At 33.3% G+C, this 21,673-nt stretch overlaps 1 protein-coding gene across 1 annotated transcript in view; it reads left to right on the top strand.

The window, feature by feature from the left end:
- LOC129234308 (mucin-3A-like) overlaps positions 1 to 21,673 on the top strand; it is a 96,834-nt gene that overhangs the window by 57,891 nt on the left and 17,270 nt on the right. The window contains exons 2-3 of the mRNA XM_054868303.1: positions 8,671 to 8,715; positions 16,789 to 16,965. Coding sequence (XP_054724278.1) covers positions 8,671 to 8,715; positions 16,789 to 16,965 — 222 coding nt within the window. The remainder of the gene's footprint in view (positions 1 to 8,670; positions 8,716 to 16,788; positions 16,966 to 21,673) is intronic.

Below are 21,673 nucleotides of genomic sequence, written 5' to 3'. Positions count from 1 at the left end.
ACTTGTAGTGTTCATAATGGAACTGACATGGTGTCAGAAGTGGTAAACATCGCTCGGATGTATTGAGATAACGAACTCTCGTGTTCAAAATGGAAACTTTTAAGCCTCCTGGCGAAATGAACTTTTCTGCTGGAAATGTTGCAGAAAACTGGAATAAATGGTACCAAAAGTTCAATAATTTTTTAGTCGCTTCAGAAAGATCTACTAAAGGCGATGCAACAAAAATAGCCATTCTGCTCAATCTGGTCGGCGAAGAAGGTGTTTCGGTCTTCAACACTTTCAAGTTTGAAAATGACGCCGATGCTCAGAAATTTGATGTGGTAATTAAAAAGTTTCAAGAACATTGTGTGCCTATGAAAAACATCGTTTTTGAAAGATTTAAGTTCTTTAATTGTGTGCAGTTAGAAGGTCAAAGCATAGATGTCTACTTGACTCAACTGAAAACACTGGCGTCTTCCTGTGAGTTTGGTGAACAAGAAAGCTCACTGATCAGAGACAGAATTGTGCTTGGAATACAAAATAAATCTCTCCAAGAACGACTTCTTAGGGAATCCCAGCTTTCCCTTCAAAAAGCAACAGAATTTGTTCGCGCATCGGAAGCAAGTGAAGTGCAAATCAAGTCCATCAAAGATCCACAGTCAAAGTTTGACATCGATGTGGTTAAATCACAGCGGAATAATCGTCCAATAAGTGCTAAAAGTAAACAGTCACTTAAAAGTGGTGTGATTGACTGTAACAAATGTGGCAAATCTCACAAAATAAGGGAATGCCCTGCATACAACAAATTATGTAATTTGTGCAAAGGTAAACATCATTTCGCTGCAATGTGTAAGAGTACAAAAAGGAAATCTTACAATAACAAAACACAAAAAGTTCATGAGGTAAATCATGAAGAGTGTTCTCAAGAACTGTCGAATCTATATATTGACTCTGTGTCAAATAGGAAAGATGATCTTGAAACAAAGTGGTTTAAAGACATTTCTATCCATAAACATCAAATAAGGTTCAAGTTAGACACAGGTGCTGAAGCAAACATAATTCCATTATCTGTGTTTAATAAGTTCAAATTATATAATAATTCTGCTTTAGTGGAAACTGAAATTGTGTTATTATCGTATGGTAATTATAAATTGAAACCTGAAGGAGAGGTTAAATTATTATGTTCAACTGATAAGTGCAAAAATGTTAATTTAAATTTTGTTGTTGTTGATGTGGTATCAAAACCTATTCTAGGTTTAAATGCATGTAAGCAATTGAATTTAATTCAAAGAGTTGATGAAATTGCATTTTCATCTAAAGATGATATACTCGTTACGTATAATGAAGTATTTAAAGGTCTTGGGAAGTTTCCAGGTGACCCATATCACATTGAACTAAAAGAAAATTGTACTCCAGTTATTGACCCTCCTAGACGTGTTCCTTTAGCCATACTTAATGAACTTAAAGATACTTTAAATGACTTAGAAATAAGGGGTATTATATCTAGAGTAAATAAACCTACTGACTGGGTAAACAGTTTAATTGTAGTTGAGAAACCTAATGGTAGTTTAAGATTGTGCTTAGACCCTAGGAATTTAAATAAAGCCATTAAAAGAGAGCATCACATAATCCCAGTGAGGAAATAATAAGTAGATTAAAAGGCCATGAATATTTTACTGTGCTCGACTTAAAAGAAGGCTTTTGGCAGTGTCCCTTAGACGAAGAAAGTTCGTATTTGTGTACGTTTAATTCCCCTTTTGGACGTTTTAAGTTTAATGTTTTACCTTTTGGCATTTCTTCAGCTCCTGAAGTTTTTCAAAAGCGAAGTCAAAAATTGTTTAGTGACATTCAGGGCGTGGAGATTTATTTTGACGATTTCATTGTTAGGGGAAAAACTAAATCTGAACATGATAAAAGGTTAGCCCAGGTTTTAGAAAGAGCCAAGGCAAACAATGTTAAGTTTAACCCTGATAAACTGCAGTTTCGTGTAAAAGAGGTGAAATATATGGGTTTAGTTATTTCAGCAGAAGGGGTAGAGCCAGATAAATCTCACGTGAGGGCAATAAATGAACTAGACCAACCTAAGAATAAACATGACATAAGGAGACTAATGGGGATGATAAATTTTTTATCGAAATTCATTCCGAATGTTTCAAAGGTAACAGCTCCCCTAAGGGAATTGCTCAAAAATAATGTAGATTTTTATTGGTCTCATGAACAGGAACAAGCTTTTACTAATGTGAAAAATTTGATCAGTTCGGCCCCTGTGTTAAAAGTTTTTGACAGTAAAAAAAAAATCACTATTCAGTGTGACAGCTCAAAAGACGGCATAGGTGTTTGTCTTCTGCAAGAAGACCATCCTGTAAGTTTTGCTTCGAGAAGTCTTACAGATACTGAAAAAAACTATGCGCAAATAGAGAAGGAATTGTTGGCAATAGTTTTTGCTTTCCAAAAGTATCACAACTTTGTGTATGGTCATCAAGTTGTGGTTCAAAGTGATCATAAACCTTTGACAGCAATAGTTGAAAAACCAATAAGCAAAATATCTAATCGTCTTCAGAAAATGCTTCTTAAGTTATTGAAATATTCATTTGAGGTAAAATTTTTACCAGGTAAAGAGATGTATCTAGCCGATGCATTATCGAGAGCATATATAAAAGATAAGGTAGCTGATGACCCAAATATGTTGCAAACAATTCATTCTATTGCTAAGTATCTCCCAATGAGTATACATAGAATTGAACAGTTTAAAAAGGCCTCTGCGGAGGATGATGTACTAAAGAAAGTCATCAACTATTGTAAAGAGGGGTGGCCTGATATAAAGAAAATTGGGGGTGAAGTAAGAAAATACTTTAAACTCCAAAATGATTTGACTGTTATTGAAGGTTTGTTATTTTTAAATGACAAAATTATTGTTCCCAAAGCCCTAAGACCTGAAATGTTGTCCTTAATACATGAAGCCCATTTAGGGATTGAAAAATGTAAGAACAGAGCTCGAGAAATTATGTTTTGGCCTGGTCTCTCACAGGACATTGAAAACATAGTACAGAAATGCGAAATATGTATGAAATTTCGTAAGTCGCAGCAGAAGGAACCATTAATTCCTCATAGTATTCCTGAAAGACCATTTCAGAAAATTGGAGTCGACCTAATGTTTTGTAAAGGTATAAATTATGCTATTATTGTAGATTACTTTTCAAAATGGATTGAAATTGAAAAGGTTAACAGTAAAACTGTAAGGGATGTGATTGTTGTCCTGGAAAACGTTATTTCTAGATTTGGAATTCCAGAAACAATTGTCTGTGATAACAATCCATTTAATAGTTTTGAGTTTTTAAATTTTACTAAAAGTTGGGATATTATACCTTCTTTCATTAGTCCTTACCATTCACAAAGTAATGGTATGGTAGAAAAAGCAGTGGGCATAGCTAAAAGCTTAATTAAGAAAGCGCTTGAGGAAAATAAGAAACCAGTTATAGCTCTGCTTGAATTCAGAAACAGTCCTATCTCGGGTTTAGGTGTGTCACCTGCTCAACTACTGTTTAATCGTAGGTTAAGAACAAAATTGCCAATTTCTAAGAATTTATTAAAACCTAAAATTCAAAGAGACATTAACTTTAAACTTAAAGAACGTCAAAGCAAACAAAAACTTTATTTTGATAGAAATACTAAAGACCTCAAACCATTAAAAGTAGGAGATAAAATATTTGTTCAGGATGTTAAAAACAAAATGTGGAAATCTGCCATTATATTATCTCAAGGTAAAAATCCTAGGTCATACAAAGTAAAAACAAATGAGGGAAGTGTTTTCTATAGAAATCGTAAGTATCTAAGCCCATCCAAAATAGATAGACCTATAAATGTGGCTGAAAGATTTGATTTTGATTATAACTTGTGTGAAGATAACTCTGTAGATGATCATTCTTCTAATAATAACTCTACTAACAATAGTAATCAAATTTCATGTGACAATAGTTTGAATGGACAATTTTCAAAAACTAAATCTGGTCGAACAATTAAGCGGCCTGGATATTTAAGTGAATATGTTGAATAAAAGGGAGGATGTAACATATGTATTATGTTTGGAATTTGGTAATGTGGGTTGGCAACGATAACTGGAGCCAGGTTGTTGATGCACCGGCATGGATGCAGGAGGTACACTGCTAAACAGAGTAATGTAATTGTAACCAAAATGTATTTGTAACTTAAATTTATATTTAATCAAGAATATGTATTTATTAACTAATAATAAATTAGTACTATGGAACTTGTAGTGTTCATAATGGAACTGACAATATCAAAAGAAATCATGCATTTAATTCATTCGTCATGGAAATGATTTACCTGATATGCAAAATCTTGTCAAGATACATTATTCTTTCACACAATTGTAAAACCATAACCCTATAAACAGATTTTTGGCGAACTTTTATTTTTTTTTTGTTCAAATTCTTAACGTTCTTTCTGGATTTTTCAATCTGTTCTGCGATAAATATTTTCTAGAAAATTTATTTGCATACTGTCTATTTCAGTAGGATACTGTAGTAACAAAGGTTATTTAAATTATTTATGTGGAATTAGGTTAAGGAAAAGTGTACAGTCAATGTTGTTAAGTTCGTTTTTTTTTCCATCGAATTGAAAAACTGATATTTATTCAAATTCACTCAGAACAAGATAAATAAAATGTGTACTCACAGTTTATATCAGATATTTTTGATGTTACGCTGTAGCGGATGACGATTACAAATGATGAATTACGCAAATAAAAAAATACACATAACAAACTATTTGTTCTGCCCAAAATGAACACATGGAACGCAATGTTTTAGTTCTGTCGGCAATTTTGTAAATCTCCGCAAGGTAGCGTATTCGAGCGCTGGAGTTGCGAAATAATGACTTTAATTAAGAATGTAGTGCCTAAATTTCAACTAAGCCTAAAAAATTCGAGCTAGAAACGCAAATAACCCCCGCCGTAATTAAGTTAGAGCATTGAAACAAACTGCGTAGAACGCGGAAAATTTTACCGTTTCCAACGATATGTAATATTACTATGTGTAAGTAATTTTTCACCCCGATATTCGAGAATTTATGTGAAAATTGGGCTTAAAGTAGAATAAAAAAAAGGAACTATTCATCTTTCATTCTTTTTTTTTTGAACCGGTCTGCAAACCTTTTCAGGACTTAAAGAAGCAAACTGCAAAAATTTCAGCGAAATTGAACGAGTTCTCGAGTTTTGAGAGTTCAAACACACAGACGCTTTTTGGACACTTCATTTTATACTATGTAGAGAAACATAGGAGAGTGTCCATTTCTTGCACATTCACTTTTGATCAAAATTCTAAATATTTATTATCTAGATAATTAAAGTCATGTGCAAAACACACATGTATAAGACTATAAAAGAGAAGTGGAAGATATAAAGCTTTGATTTCATTTTTCTCATTTTTAATTTAATTCTTTGCAAATAAAAAGTTTCGAATTTAAATGTTTTATTGAATAACTAGTGGTACCTGCACGGCTTTGCCCGTAGTAGAAAATTAAAAGGTCATTTGGTTCGCCTGTATATTTACAAATAATGGATGATGAATTTCTCGCCAATTTGCTATGTTCATTTCCTCGCCTATGTTACGGTTCCACGTTATGATAATTTGGTAATTTACTCGTCCACGTTACGATAATTCGCTCGGTAAAATGTTCTTAGGAGCCATTCATTAGTTACGTAAGGATCCCGAGGGGGAGGGGGGTTGGAAAAATCTCTACATACCATTACTTCGAGGGGGGGGGAGGGTCAGACAAATTCTTACGTAATATTTTCCAAGTCGATATTTTCTATTAGAAACGCGCGGTCAAGTGGTTTGGCAGGGATCACATTTCATTTGCTTCTGGAAGGTTAAAAACGTATTAGGTTGAGCTGTTTTTTTTCTTGTTTTTCAAAGAATGAATAGTGTAAAATATAATAAAAGAATCGCACTATGTATGGCATGTCTTTTTTTAAAAAATTAGTATCGCATCAGCATCGCATACAAAAAAAAAAAAAAGGACAAAAAATGATTCAGTCTAGATTCCTTTTAGTAAACATTTCTTTACACAAAAAGGTTTTTTTTTAATTAAAATTAATAATAGTGAATTTAATAACGATTCCAGTGATTTAAGATTCGTTATTTATTATTTTGAAAAATGAAACGAAATTTTACCCCCTTCATATTACGTAAGATGAGGGGGGGTGAAAAATCTTACTTACCCTTACATGTGGGGAAGGGGATCAAAAATTGCCAAAATCATCCTTACGTAATTAATGAATGGCCCCTTAAAATTTGAATAAAAAAAGAACAAAATCGAATTTTCGAAAAATCGCTTCGAGGTGCACACCTCCATTGTACAAACGTGCCAAATTTCATGAAAATCGGCCGAACGATTTATGCGCTATGCGCGTCACAGAGATCCAGATATTCAGACAAACTTTGAGCTTTATTATTAGTAAAGAATATTAAATGATGTGCTAAGTAAGGAAGAATATACATTACTTTTACAAATTCAGCCTAAAATCAAAAATTTTAAACTAGGAATATTTAGATTTCTAGTATAATATTACGAAAAAAGATAAGTAGTAACTAAGTTCTAGTTAAGTTTAATATTCGATCATATCAGTTGCTTTTTATAGATATCAACTGCTGAACATGCTTTTAATATTCTAATTAATGCTTCATGTTACTTATTTGCAATAAAAAATTAGAATTATCTGCTTTTCTTTTACTACCAATGCAAAACAAAAATAAGTACCTTAATTAATGAAACTAATTAAAAGAAGAGACACTTTGCTAAAAATGTTGTAGTGGTAGATTCTGAAAATTAAACAAAAAAAGGGAGGGGAGTACGTTTGGTAAGTTTCTAATTGCCACTGTGTTCTAATTACTACAAAACAAGACTTCGAAGACACTTTATTCGTTACAGTTTTTATGGATTTTAATGTGATACGAAATTCAACACAATATATAAATTCGTTCATCTACAAAACAGCAATTTAATGAATTTAAATTTAGGTCTGTACTTTTTTTTTTTTGTAAGATAAAAAAATCTGCTTTTGTGAAAACCAACAATGAATTTTACAAAGGTTTCTTGATAATATTATTTCCATTGGTATGAAAACACGTGAAGCACCGTTTATACGAAAGAACTGCATTAAAAAAAGCGTATAAATGGGGGGGGGACGTATAATTAGGTATACGTTAATGTATATTAGACTCAGCAGTGACCAGTTTGAAAATGTATAAATAATAAAAACCTATAACAGGTAAACGTTAATATAGTATAGTGGACTCTGCAGTGACCAATTTAAAAAGCGCATAAATGATAAAAATGTATAAAAGAGAAACGTATAAACGGTGCTTCACTGTATTTATTTCTTGAGCATTTTGCTAATGTATTTCTTATCAAGAAAAACTGAATCATTTACACAGGCAAATTACATCACATTCGAAACTAGTATGTTGTGGCCATCACGAAACTTTCTTCTATATTTTTCTTTTTTTTTTTCTGATCCCTCCCCATGCTATACGAGGAAGCCATATTCCCAACAAAAACAAAATTACACATGCAAAAACTTGACGACCATCCCAATGTCTGAATTATTGCAAAAGCAAAGCAAAGAGCGAAAATTGAAAGTTATTTTAAAAGCCTTGCTAGAATGAATTACAAATATTTTATTTGTTAACAAACATAAGATGGCAACAGTTAAAAATTTTAAATCATTGAGATAATATTTCCGATCATTTCCATACAATTAAAATCACGAGAAATACGCAGAAGACAATCTATTACGATTTATCTTTCTTATTGTTGCATTAATAAAGCTATTTTTATTCGAAAAAAAAAACCCAACACCTTTGAGCGATTGGTGTCAAAATTGAACCAAAGCCTGTTTACATATGGATTCACATATATTCCAAATTTCAGCCAGAACGTAGAATTACTTCTTGAGATAGGGCACTCACAATGGAAAAAAAGAACGGGCGATTGCGCTACCCCCTTTTTAGCTGTTGACACCAAAATAAAATCAGCTTTTATACCCACTAAGGGCTACTTGCCGATAATTTTTCTTTGTCATTCCGTTCATTATTTCTTGAGATACAGCAGTCACAATTGACGACAAAAAACGTTCTATAGCTCAACCCCCGTTTGAGTTATTGACACCAAAATTGAATCAGCACCTGTTCCTGTTACTGGCAACATATTGACCAAATTTTGTTTGATTCCGCCAGTTACTTCCTGAGGAATAGCAATCACGCGTAACTCAAAAAACGTCCCATTGCTCCACCCCCCTTGGAGGAATTCGCGCCAAAAACCAATGGGCACAAGTTCACATAGGGGCACATATGTGTATCAAATTTCGTTCGATTTCATGCGGCAGTTTTTGCTGTAGAGCGGCCACAAAAAACTGGTCACACACAGACGTGACACACATACACACATACACACACATACACACAGACAGACAGACATTTTCCAAAAATAGTCGAAATGGACTCAGCACACCTCAAAACGTTCAAATCCGTCAAAATTCGAAATTTGAAAATTTGCACGAATCCAATACTTTCTTCTATATATTAGATATAGAAGAAAGTAAAAACTGATTTTCAGCTACATATCAAATGAAAACTTTTTCCTTAATAGTTGTATGAATTTTCTTTTCAGGTGTCATCGACAAAAGAGCAGCCTTTTATATTGCGAATGAAACAAGTAAGTTTTTCTTTAAAAAAATTTCTTCTTCTAAACTGGTACTGCTGCATTGGCATTTATGTATGTCGCTAAAATGCAATGTGTTTCAAAAACATGTAACCTTATCCCTTAGATTGGAAATAGTTGATATTCTCCCGCTATGCGATCAATCACTCAAATAATCTAGTTACACTTTTGTAAAGAACAATTGATTTCCGTAGCGTCATCTATTGAGTAACTAGATTAGTTGAGAGGTAGATCGCACATTGTGAGAATACCGAATACTATTTTGCTCCTACGCAGTAAATTTTGTAATCATTTTTCCTTGCCTCTAAAAATGCACGATGCACCAGACTTTGTTTTAATTTTCTCCCTTTTAATAGTTAAGAAATTTTCAGTTACTTAGATAGTATTTACAACTGTTTTTGTTTTTTTCGTTAGTTTTTGCCTCAGTAGCTCAAGAGCCGCAACAATCGGCACTGCGTCAAAAAAAAAAAAAAAAAAAAAAAAAGCTGTTTCAAGATAGTTTTTGGAAAAGAAATGGAGTGTCAAGATACACACCATTTTCGATTTGAATAAAATTTTATGCTAAATTATTCTAAAAATTTCAGAAAACGCGTATTTTTTTTCCGAAATAATTTTTGCGAACCAATAAAGAAAAAGGAGCCCTAAGTAGAATTTTTTTTAAATTTGATTATCTCTGTGCATTGGGCATCAGCTAAAGAAATTCTTGTGATTAAAGCATGGCATTTAGTACCTAAATGGAAACAAATCCTCAATTTTATGCCTGACCTTCAGTGCAGACTGGCCAACCTTAACTAAAGAAAGTGAAAAACGTCATGTTTAGGGCCTCCTGGTTCTATGCACTAAGTCTCAACCAGTTTTTGAGTGTAGTAAACAATACTATGGGGAAGGATTTTTCAAGCACATAACACTTATATTAAAACATTAAAACAAACTCTTTCAGACTCACCCAGGTTTAGGCCTTCTCCAGGGTCGGCCCATAGATAATTACTGGGATTTAATTTAAAAGGGACGTAGTATATATCTCGTACATAGGGTGCATATCTTGCTGACGTCTATCACTTATAATAGCCATGTATTCCAGAAACTTTTTGTTTGGGGTAAAATCCTTTTTTTTTTCTGATCACATATTTACACTTAGTTCAAAACTTAATTTGATATTCACTTTCCTGAAGGTCTCCACAATCATCTTTCTCATGGGAGATACATTGTTCATCCACGCGTCATGTTTTTGTTTTCTTTTCAAACACGTTTTCCTTTTAGATCCACAATTCTGCCAGTTTAAATTGCTTTATTTCCAGGCTGTAAATCAAGCAAAATAATACTGCGATCAAAAACGTACCATTAAAGGAAGGATAGAAGTAGACCAATTACGCTCGTATACTTACTCGTACACTTGATGGTGTTATAACTTTTTAAAAAAAGCGGTAATTATTACGGTGAAAACGTAAGTTCTTTGTAACATGTTGTTTGCAGATGCTTTGGTATATTCTTTAATATTTCAATTAAGGATTTTTATTTTTGTTTTTTTGATAATGACTTTTTTTCTTCAATTTTAGTCTGTACATTATTTCATAGAAAAATATTCTCTCTGAACTAAACTACCATGATAGCAAACAATTACTTAGTCATATTTCAATTACTTAGTCATATTTTATCACTTTTGATGTAAGCAATATTATGACATTGTAAAGTGAGTGTGTAACTGCCTAATTGATTAGCTATACAAGATTTTTTTTTTTTTTGACAAAGCAGAGTCAATTAACTGGATGCGTCGTTAACATAGTTGCCATTTCTTCATCTTGAAGTAAGCTTTATAAATGTTTATGACCATTACCTAGGGTCTGGTGGGGGAAAGTGGTCAATGGGGTAAAGTGGTCATAATTCAAATAAATGGCTATACCTTAAAAATAAATGTTCGAATGAATGTGAAAATTTTATTTTAGAGTAGTGCAGTTAGAAACTACATTTTGAATACAAAGTTTTACAACTGGCAAAATTTTATTTGGTAAAAAAAAATATTTTGAGTGATTATGAATTTTTTAAAAATATAAACACCTTTTTTAACTTCCTTGGGAAATTTTGTTTGTTAGAATTATGAACAGATTGACTGCACAGGAAGCTTCCTACATGTCTCAAGAACTCATACTCATTAGCAGTTAGCTGAATCTCTTTTGAATAATTTTTTAGAACAATTTTAGTAAGATGGGGTAAAGTGGTCATAATATTAGGCTTAACGAATATTGTTCTTTTAAAATCACTTAATCTTTAAGTATAAGGCAGGTATCAATTAAATATTAATTTCACTTAATATGTATTGTTTTTACAGTAAACAAGGTTAAATATATGAGTATATGCGCATGCTTACGCATATACTCGTGTAGGCACGTATATATACGTATTCACATAAATGCACCAATAAACACGTATTTGGGTATCTCGTAGTATTTTTTATCTATACAGATATACATTCGACTATACACGTATATACCAGCTTATACTCGTACATATACGAACACTTATATACTCAGGTAGACACGACGTATACACACGTACATACTCGAGCTGACACTTTCATACTAGCATATGATATACATGCATGCAGGGTGAGTTTAAACTCTTGGGCAAATTTTTAAAAGGTGTTAGAGAGGAGGATAAGAAGTAAGAATCATAAGAAACATATGGCCACAAACTCAACGCTGACGCGCTACATGCACGCAAAGCCAGAAACTAATGAATGCAAAACAGGTCACAAATTTATTACAAAAAAGACAATTTTACACAGCGACTTAAGAAAGTTTTAAAGTCATTGATGAAACTTGCGGCCGGCATCTTTAATACATGCGTCGTAATCACTCTGTTGCAATTACGACACTCTTGAAAAACTTTCATCAGTCGCTGCGCCTTTGTTGCGATGCGTGTATTAGAGCTACTACAGGCCTTACTTTTTAACAACTGTCTAAATATTTCTTAAGAACTAAAATGTCGGGTAAAATCATCTTTGTGTAACAAATTTGTGACCTGTTTTCATTCCATCGATTTCTGGCTTTGTGTGCATGTAGCGCGTCAACGACCATAAGTTCCTTACGATTCTTTGCTTCTTATCCTCCCCTTTCACACCACTTAGATTTTGCCCAAGATCTTGGATTCACTATGTAAGCATACATGTATATTAGCGGATATACTCGTAGATATACGTGGATACATGTACTGATGTTTACACGTAAATGTACGTATATACGTCTAACAAGTATATAATCGTGTTTACACGTAAGCATACGTATATACTCTTGCTTCCATATATATATATATATATATATATATATATATATATACGTGAGTAGGCACGTACCAAACACGCACTGGATATATCCACGAATTAACTCGTGTATACCCGTATATGTATGTAAGTACACTACTGGCCGTTAAAATTGCTACACCAAGAAGGAATAATCTGAATGAAACAAAATTTTGCACACGTGATGGCAACATTGACACTAGAAAACGATTACAAAATGAAAGCAAAATGATCATTTATTACTGGAAAAATCTCACATGAACGGAGGTTTAAGTACCCTGTTGCGCCACCTCTAGTTGGAATTTAAGAACCGATACGGTCGAGCATTGAGGTACAGCAGTTTCGTACGATGTCTTACGTCTTCTCGTACCACAATTGCTGTAAACGCGCCACTAATTTGATCAAATTTACAGGCTGTCCAATTTACCGTCTCAAGTGATCCCAGATATGCTCAATTTGTGACAAGTCACAAATCGCAGACCAGAGCATCATGCAGACCAGAGAAAGTGATTATGCGGAAGAGGAAATCCCTTTACACCCTTGCTGTGTTTGACCGAGCATTGTCATGTTAAAAAATGGTTCCTGGGAGCCCCGTCGTGAGTGCTAACACGTATGAGTTTGATCGAATGAGTGGCACGTTTACAGCAACTGTGGTACGAGATGACGCAGGATATCGTAGGAGACTGTTATGTCTCAATGCCCAAATGTTTCGCTTCAAGTACATCGTACATTCACGCTAGAGGTGGCTTAACAGGGTACTTAAACCTCCATTCATTTGAGATTTTTCCAACCATAAATGATCAGTTTGCTTTAATTTAGTAATCACTTTCTAATGTCAATTTTATTATCACGTATGTAAAATTTAGCTTCATTCTGGCAATTTCTTCTTGGTGTAGCAATTTTAATGGCCAGTAGTGTATCTATGTACACTTATATATGCGTATATACGTCGACTATACACGTATATACTCAGAAACTCAGGTATGCACATATATACTCGAGATACATGTGCAAACACGCAAATGATGTTCGTTTTGCGCGTATATACTCGCATATACACGTGACTCGTATATACTCGTGTAGACACGTATACACTCCTGTAGGCAATCACGTATACATGCTTATACACTCGTGTATACACGAATATACTTGAGTAGGCACATGCATGCATGTATCTGACGTATACATGTATTTATTCATATATGAACATGTTTACTCTTGTTTAAACGACACGTATATACTAGTGCATACCCGCATATACTCGTACATGTACTTGTAACTATAAAAAAAACCAAAATATACAAATAATAGGGTTATTTGTAACAGTTTTGTAGCTGTTTTTAACTATGACCACTTTACCCCATGCTATGACCACTTTCCCCCACCCCATGGGGTAAAGTGGTCATAAATACAAAGGGAAATAAAAATGTTATAAAACTACTTAAATCAATATTTTTTTTCCTGAAATTCAATGTACGTGTTCTTTAATAATGCAATGTAAAATAATAACAAAAAAAATTGAAGTATTTAAAGAATTTATTGTACTTATTATCCACGTAAGTTGAAAACCTACGATTTTATGACCACTTTACCCCACCAGACCCTATAGTTTGTTGCGTATTGAAAAACATCCATCGTACTTAAAAGTGCACTCATCAAGCTCCAGACGGATCCTCAATGCACAGAGAACGACAAATACTTTGTCGTTTCTTTAGGTACAAAAATAGCCATTTTTCGTCGACACTGAGGTTGATCCATCCATGCAAGTACAGTGAGACTCTCGTTTTACGCGGGTTTGTTTTACGCGGTTTCGATTATACACGGTTTAAGATTAGACACCTTTATTTTATTTTACGCGGATGAGTTTCGGTTTTACGCGGATGCGGCAATGCAGACAGATAACATTTTCCTCTCTTTCAAAATCCAAACTCCTCAAGATTGCAGATTACACGTAATAAACTGCATTTTGGAGTGCTAATAACCGAACTTGGGCCCCTGAAGACATTTTATGCGATTGGTCCCAGAGCTCTTTCCAGAAGTAAAGTTATTAAACTCACACAGTTCAGAACTCACTGGAAAAAGAGCTTTTAAGGAGTGACAAAGGAGGCCAGAATCAACGAGGATACCGACTTCGGTGACACACAACCAAAAATGTTCACATTGAAAATTTTGCGCCATTCCTAGACAATAGAAATGATCTTTCTGAATTGTTAGTGAAGGAAGATTCAATCATGGAAATGACGCAAGTGATCATGGATGCGTTAACACTCTGCAAAGAATTACAGAGAAAAATTCTTAATGTCTGCCAAACGACTATCATAGCCAGTTCTTTATAAACAGAACACGAAATTAATTTGTTTTCTTTATGCATGTTGTGCATAAAAATCGATAGAAGTACACATTAAACTTATTATACAAATAGTCATCACTAGGAAGAAGTATTTTTTTATCTACGGAACCTAACCCCTATTTTAACACTACTATTAGGTCTCAATTTATGCGGTTTCGATTTACGCGGCATTTCCGTGGAACGTAACCCCCGCTTAAAACGAGGGTCTACTGTATTGAGTCAGTTAAGTAAAAAATGCCTAGTACTAAACGTTTGCAAGCGAAAACTGGCTGACCAGCTGACCCGTAGTGCATGGGGCTAGAAGGTCTCGAACGTAATGCTTTTTCACTTGCATTACCAAAGTCAGCCCCCCCCCCCCTAACAGGATGCACTGAAGGCTAGCCATAAAATTTACGACATATCTAAATTTAGACACTAAATGTCATGATGCATTCGCAATTTCAAGAAATACTTTGGTTGATGATCAACGACCCGAGATAATCGAATATTGAGAAACGTTGATTTGAGAAAGTCGAGATCAACTTTCGGAGTTTTTGTCGGTCACAGGAGTTTTTTTTAGGGGAAAAGAAAAAAATACGTATCTTCTAAAATCATTAGAAGGAACGACTAAAATTTTAAGCAAAACCAAAAATGGATGTATCAGAGTTGCCTGACTTTTATTAAAACTGCCTCTTACATACTTGCTCAGAAGACCTATACGGCTAAGCATAGAATAAAAATCGAGAAAACATAATGATCATATCAATACTTCACCATTGAAAGCTGCCCTTTCCTGTTTTCATTACTAATTTTGAGAGAAAGGCAACGAAACTTTTATAAATCATATTTCACTAGGCCGTAGATGTGCACAAAAAGCCGTTTTTTAATATGATTGTTTTTTATAATTCGATGTTGCTCTTTTTATTCCAATTTTAAGAGGAACTACGAAGTTTCTCGATTTTAGGTTGAGAATTCGTCTTACGCTTTTGATTTTCATATCAACCGAAAGTTCTGATTTTCCCCGTAAAATGGAACAAGCCTCTTTGAGAATTAAGCAAAATTACAGCAGTTTTAGGCAAAGAACAGTTCAGCAGAAACGTCATGACTACAATAAAAAATTCGTATCCCATAAAAAGAAGAAAAAAAAAAAAAAACAGTTTCAAAAAGCATTTGAAATAATTTTAAACAGAGATAATACAGGAGAAAAATGTATCAACTGTATTATTGTTTTCTTACAAAGATGGTACAAAAAAGGAGTAAACAACCTCAGGGAAACATGAACTACTTTAAACGAAGAGTTAAAATTTTGAATACTGAAAAGTAGGTTTGTTTTCGTCTTACTAATGCAACTCAGAAATTAGTGGCAAAATTTAGAAAATTAATTTGATAAAAAGGAAAAAAAAAACAAAAATCTGAGCTCTGTGTTTTTTTTCGTGTTATGCATGTTAATTAAATTTATTTCCCCTAACATTTATTTTTCAAGCAAAATCCAAAAGAAAAGAATTAAATAAAAGAAAAGTATATTCAGGAGAGTTTCTGACTCTATTGGATTATTTATCTTAATTGAATAATTTCGACTAAATCAAAACAAAAACAATACGTTTACCAATGTTCGAAAACGATAAATGAGAAAATCTACGTTATTAAATCACAAACTGCAAAAAATAAAGGCAGAAATTTAACGTTTACTTTCCGATGTTTTTCTTTTCTTTCTTTCTTTTTTTATGTTCAGTATTTTACGGGAAAACACTAACTTTTTGATGATGGAAGCAGCAGGATAATTCAAATTCCAAAGTATTTTACTCTACTTTTCTCTCATAAAAGTAAAAATATAGACAAAACAAAAGTATACCAATAACATCAATATAACATTTTAATTTGGCAATTTGTAAAAACCCCACCCTTTTCAAAACTAACTGCCTTATGATGATTGAATTCATTTCGATAATTTTGGGCGTTTTGAACTCAAAAAATCTGATACTGGCAGTTGGAAAACAGAAAGGATTTTTAAGTTTTCAGCATATATTTCTAGGAGAAAAATAATAAAATAGACAGCACATATTTTTGAATATGAAGCACTTTTTAGGTTTCGTAAGAAAATTTAACTATTAAACTACATTTTAAGTGGTTAAAATTCAATTTTTTCCATTTTTTCCAAATTTCTTGAAAAAAATCGAAAAAATTTTTTCCATGGCTTCAAATTTTTCAGAAATTTTACGTCTTTAGATGAACATAAATTTAGATTTGCTAAAATTTTAGCTGGAGTTAATTAATGATAAATTTCAATACGCTAGATTCAGTTCAGCTCATTTTTAAGTAATTATTTCGAATACATAGTAAAATGCCTTCATGTTGAAAACTTATCATTGAGAGGCTAAAAATTTAATCATTTATGTTTCTGCAACAGGTTTCTTCAATTTAATTTTAATTTTTTCCCCCCAAGTGTGCATCGTAGACGGAGAGGTGTACAGAAGAGGAGATCCAGTGCCAACCGTAGACCATTGCGAACGCTGTACCTGCCGACCGCCCGGATTTTCTTGTGTACTCAGGGAGTGCGAAACCAAACCGGACTGCAAGTCCGTCAGAAGAGATGGTGAATGCTGCCCGGATTACGTTTGTGGTAAGTTGTGACCTCCTCTTAACACGCGCAACAATGCATGAGACCTGTTTCACCATTTTAATTCAAACCCACAATTAAATAAATAAATAAGAAATTGTGTCATAAAGACTCTCTCTCTCTCTCTCTCTCTCTCTCTCTCTCTCTCTCTCTCTCTCTATATATATATATATATATATATATATATATATATATATATATATATATATATATATATATATATATATATATATATATATATATATATATATATATATATATATATATATATATATATATATATATATATATATATATATATATATATATATATATATATATATATATATATATATATATATATATATATATATATATATATATATATATATATATATATATATATATATATATATATACATATATATATATATACATATACAGTAGAATACCTTTATAACGCCGACCTAAATAACGCAATTCTCTATAAACCGCACAATTTTTCAGAAGTAAACAATAGGTTTTAAGTTTAAAAAATCCCTTTGTTTTGCCTTGCTAACATAAAAATTGTTAGGAAAATTAAATTTTGAAACAGTTTTTCATCTTTCCAGCTTAATTCAAAGCTTTTAAATGAAAATTAATATTCACAGTAAAGAGAAAATATCAGATGGCTCTTGAAAATGCAGCTGTTATGCAAACTATGAAGCTGGCAGAAGTGCAAGATAATTCACTTTATTTTAATTGGAAAGCATATTTCTTTGTGAATGATTAGTTGTATAATTAGTATTTTAATACTCATTGCAGATAAAACTAATTCTGAACTGCCAATATATGTATATTCTGAATATTAGTTTCAAAATTTGTGAAATGACCTATATAACGCCAAAACCTATATAACGCAAAAGCTCTGGTTCCAAAATGTGCGTTATAACGGTCTTCTACTGTATATATTCCACAACAAAATCTTTAAGTACTTTTCAAAGAAAAATAAGAAATAACAATAAAAATCTTTAAAAAATAAATACGTTACAAAAAAAAAAAGTATGTTAAGCTCTTGCTTACGGGTAAAAATAAAGCGCCTCGGATTTTAGTTTTAACCCCTGGCCACAAATAATTTAAAATATCCACTTAAATAATAATTTTCATCAAAAGAAAAAAAAAATCATCTGCACAGCTCTTTCTGTTAAAACATAAAGGTTTCGGAATTTCCCGTTGTCAAAAATAGAATAAATAAGTTAAAAGAATGAAAATAAAAACAAATCATATTAACAATCATCATTTCATAGTAAAAACCTGAGCTGCGGAGCCATTTTCGCTCCAAGTCCGTACATCTGCCAGTGACTGCGAAGTCGGACTGATTTTGAGGCAAAAGAGATGGAGTCGAAGGCCCTAAAATTCTTGGAGTCAGAATCAGGGTTAAAGTCGGAGTCGGATCACTTATCCCCTGAGCCTGTATTTCTGCCAACGTTGCGGAGTTAGAGTCGGACTGATTTTGGGGTACAAGAGTCGCGTTTGAAGTCGAAGGTCTTAAAATTCTAGGAGTCGGTGTCGGAAGTTAGTCATTATTTTCCCACCTACTCCAGAACCCTGGTAAAAACATTTGCGTTTTGAATTCATTTCACTTCGAATCAATTATCTATCATCATATTTATCTCTCACTCGCGTCAATGTCAAGTCTACGAAATATTGTATTCTCATTCTCATTGCTAGCTTTTTTTCTATTTCTTGAAACCAAAAATTGAAAATATATTCAGAAAATGCACAGCATTTTTAATTTTTTGATGCTACAAAATAATTTTTCGCATTGACGTTAGTGTTAAAAAATTTTGAATTTCTCAAAACATACCTTTTTTTTTTCTAATAGGGGCTGCATTTTCAGGCTACTTAGCCTTTTAGTAGACCAAGTGCGATTCCCCGTTCAACGCCCAGTTTCCACCAGATGGAGGCATCCGGGCTCTCTTTAGATGTGAAATTGAACTGGGAATTTAATTTTGCCGAGGGAATTCTGAGCCAAATGAATACCCAAGGGATCTTTTACATGGCGCATAATCATACGACATGGGCGCTGATGATTTTCCGCATCTCGAAAATCCACCGACTGGCCACCCCAGGTCAGAACCTGGGTTCGCAGGCGTAGAAGGCCAGCTCCGAACCATCACGGCACCAGCCGGGCATCAAAGCATACTCTTAAAAAAGCAAAATCAAAAAAGAAAAAAAAATTGCTCTGTACATGTTCCTCGCTCGTCGAAAGATTTTCCCAACAAAGTTTGTTTGAAGCAAATCTGCCTTTAAGTTCGGGATCTATATTGGCCTTAAGTTAATGCTAATAGTTTTTTAACTATTCAAAACTGAACGAAAGATTGTTCAAATCAAAAAGATCATTTCGATTCATGTTCTTCATCAAGAGGTTTTTCCAAATCATAAAAATTTAATAACAAAAATTTAAATTTTTTTTTTTAACGAGTATCTCCTAAATAAACTAGTATGTTGTGGCCATCACGAAACTTTCTTCTATATTTTTTAATTTTCTGATCCCTCTCCATGCTTGACGAGGAAGCAATATTCCCAACAAAAACAAAATTACACATGCAAAAACTTGACGACCATCCCAATGTCTGAATTATTGTAAAAACAAAACAAAGAGCGAAAATTGAAAGTTACTTTAAAAGCCTTACTTGAATTAATTACAAATATTTTATTTGTTAACAAACATAAGATGGCAACAGTTAAAAATTTTAAATCATTGAGATAATATTTCCGATCATTTCCATGCAATTAAAATCACGAGAGATGCAGACGACAATCTATTACGATTTATCTTTCTTATTGTTGCATTAATAAAACTATTTTTATTCGCAAAAAAAAAAAAAAAAAAAATCAACACCTCTTGGAGCGATTGGAGCCAAAATTGAACCAAAGCCTGTTTACGTATGAATTCACATATACTCCAAATTTCAACCAGAACGTAGCATTACTTCTTGAGATAGGGCACTCACAATGGAAAAAAAGAACGGCCGATTGCTACCCCCTTTTTAGCTGTTGACACCAAAATAAAATCAGCTCTTATACCCACTAAGGGCTACTTGTCAAAAAATTTTTGTTTGATTCCGTTCGTTATTTCTTGAGATACAGCAGTCACAATTGACGACAAAAAACGTTCTATAACTCAACCCCCGTTTGAGCTATTGACACCAAAATTGAATCAGCACCTGCTCCTGTTAGGGGCAACATATGGACCAAATTTTGTTTGATTCCGCCTGTTACTTCCTGAGGAATAGCAAGCACGCGTAACTCAAAAAACGTCCCATTGCTCCACCCCCCTTGGAGGAATTCGCGCCAAAAACCAATGGGCACAAGTTCACATAGGGGCACATATGTGTACCAAATTTCGTTCAATTTCATGCGGTAATTTTTGCTGTAGATTGGCCACAAAAAACTGGTCACACACAGACGTGACACACATACACACACACACATACACACACACATACACACACACACACACATAGACAGACAGACATTTTCCAAAAATAGTCGAAATGGACTCAGCACACCTGAAAACGTTCGAATCCGTCAAAATTCGAAATTCGAAAATTTGCACGAATCCAATACTTTCTTCTATAGGGTCTGGTGGGGTAAAGTGGTCATAAAATCGTAGGTTTGCAACTTTGGTGGATAATAAATACAACAAATTATTTAAACACTTCAACTTTTTTTATTGTTATTTTACATTGCATTATTAAAGAACACAGTACATTGAAGTTTAGAAAAAAAAATATTGATTTAATTAGTTTTATAACACTTTCTTTTCCCTTTGTATTTATGACCACTTTACCCCATGGGATGGGGGAAAGTGGTCATAGCATGGGGGTAAAGTGGTCATAGTTAAAAATAAATACAAAACCATATTAAATAACCCTAATATTTGTATATTTCAGTTATTTTTATGGTTACAAGTATATGCACTAATATATGTGTGTATACACGAGTATATACGTGTCGTGTAAACATGAGTAAACACGTTCATATATGAGTAGATACATGTATACATCAGATACATGCATGCACGTGCCTACTCAAGTATATACGTGTATACACGAGTATATAAGCATGTATACGTGATTACCTAAAGGAGTGTTGACGTATCTACACGAGTATATATGTGCCATGTTTATATACGTGTCACGTGTATATACGCGTATAAACGAACGTCATATGCATGTATGCACTTGTATCTCGAGTATACACGTGCATACCTGAATATATACGTGTATAGTAGACGTATATACGCATAATTGTACAGGTGTACATGTGGGTACATACACAAGTGTACATAAATGTATATACGGGTATAAACGTGGATGTATCCAGTGCGTGTTTGTACGTATCTACTCACGTATATACATGTATATTTGGAAGCACGAGTATATACGTATGTATACGTGTAAACACAATTATATACCTGAAAAGACGTATATACGTTCATTTACGTGTATACATCAGTACATATATGTATACACGAGTATATACGCTTATATTCATGTATGCCTACAGAGTGAATCCAAGATCTGGAGCAAAAATCTAAGGGGTGTGAGAGGGGAAGATAAAATGCAAAGAATAATAAGGAGTTTATGGTCGCTGACGCGCTACATGCACCCAAAGCCAGAAACTGATGGATGCAAAACAGGTCACAAATTTTTTACACAAAGATGATTCTACTCAAAATTTTACT

Source organism: Uloborus diversus, chromosome 1 (genome assembly GCF_026930045.1).
Source record: "Uloborus diversus isolate 005 chromosome 1, Udiv.v.3.1, whole genome shotgun sequence".
NCBI classification, from domain to species: Eukaryota; Metazoa; Arthropoda; class Arachnida; order Araneae; family Uloboridae; genus Uloborus; species Uloborus diversus.
This window is presented reverse-complemented; position numbering and strand designations above follow the sequence as displayed.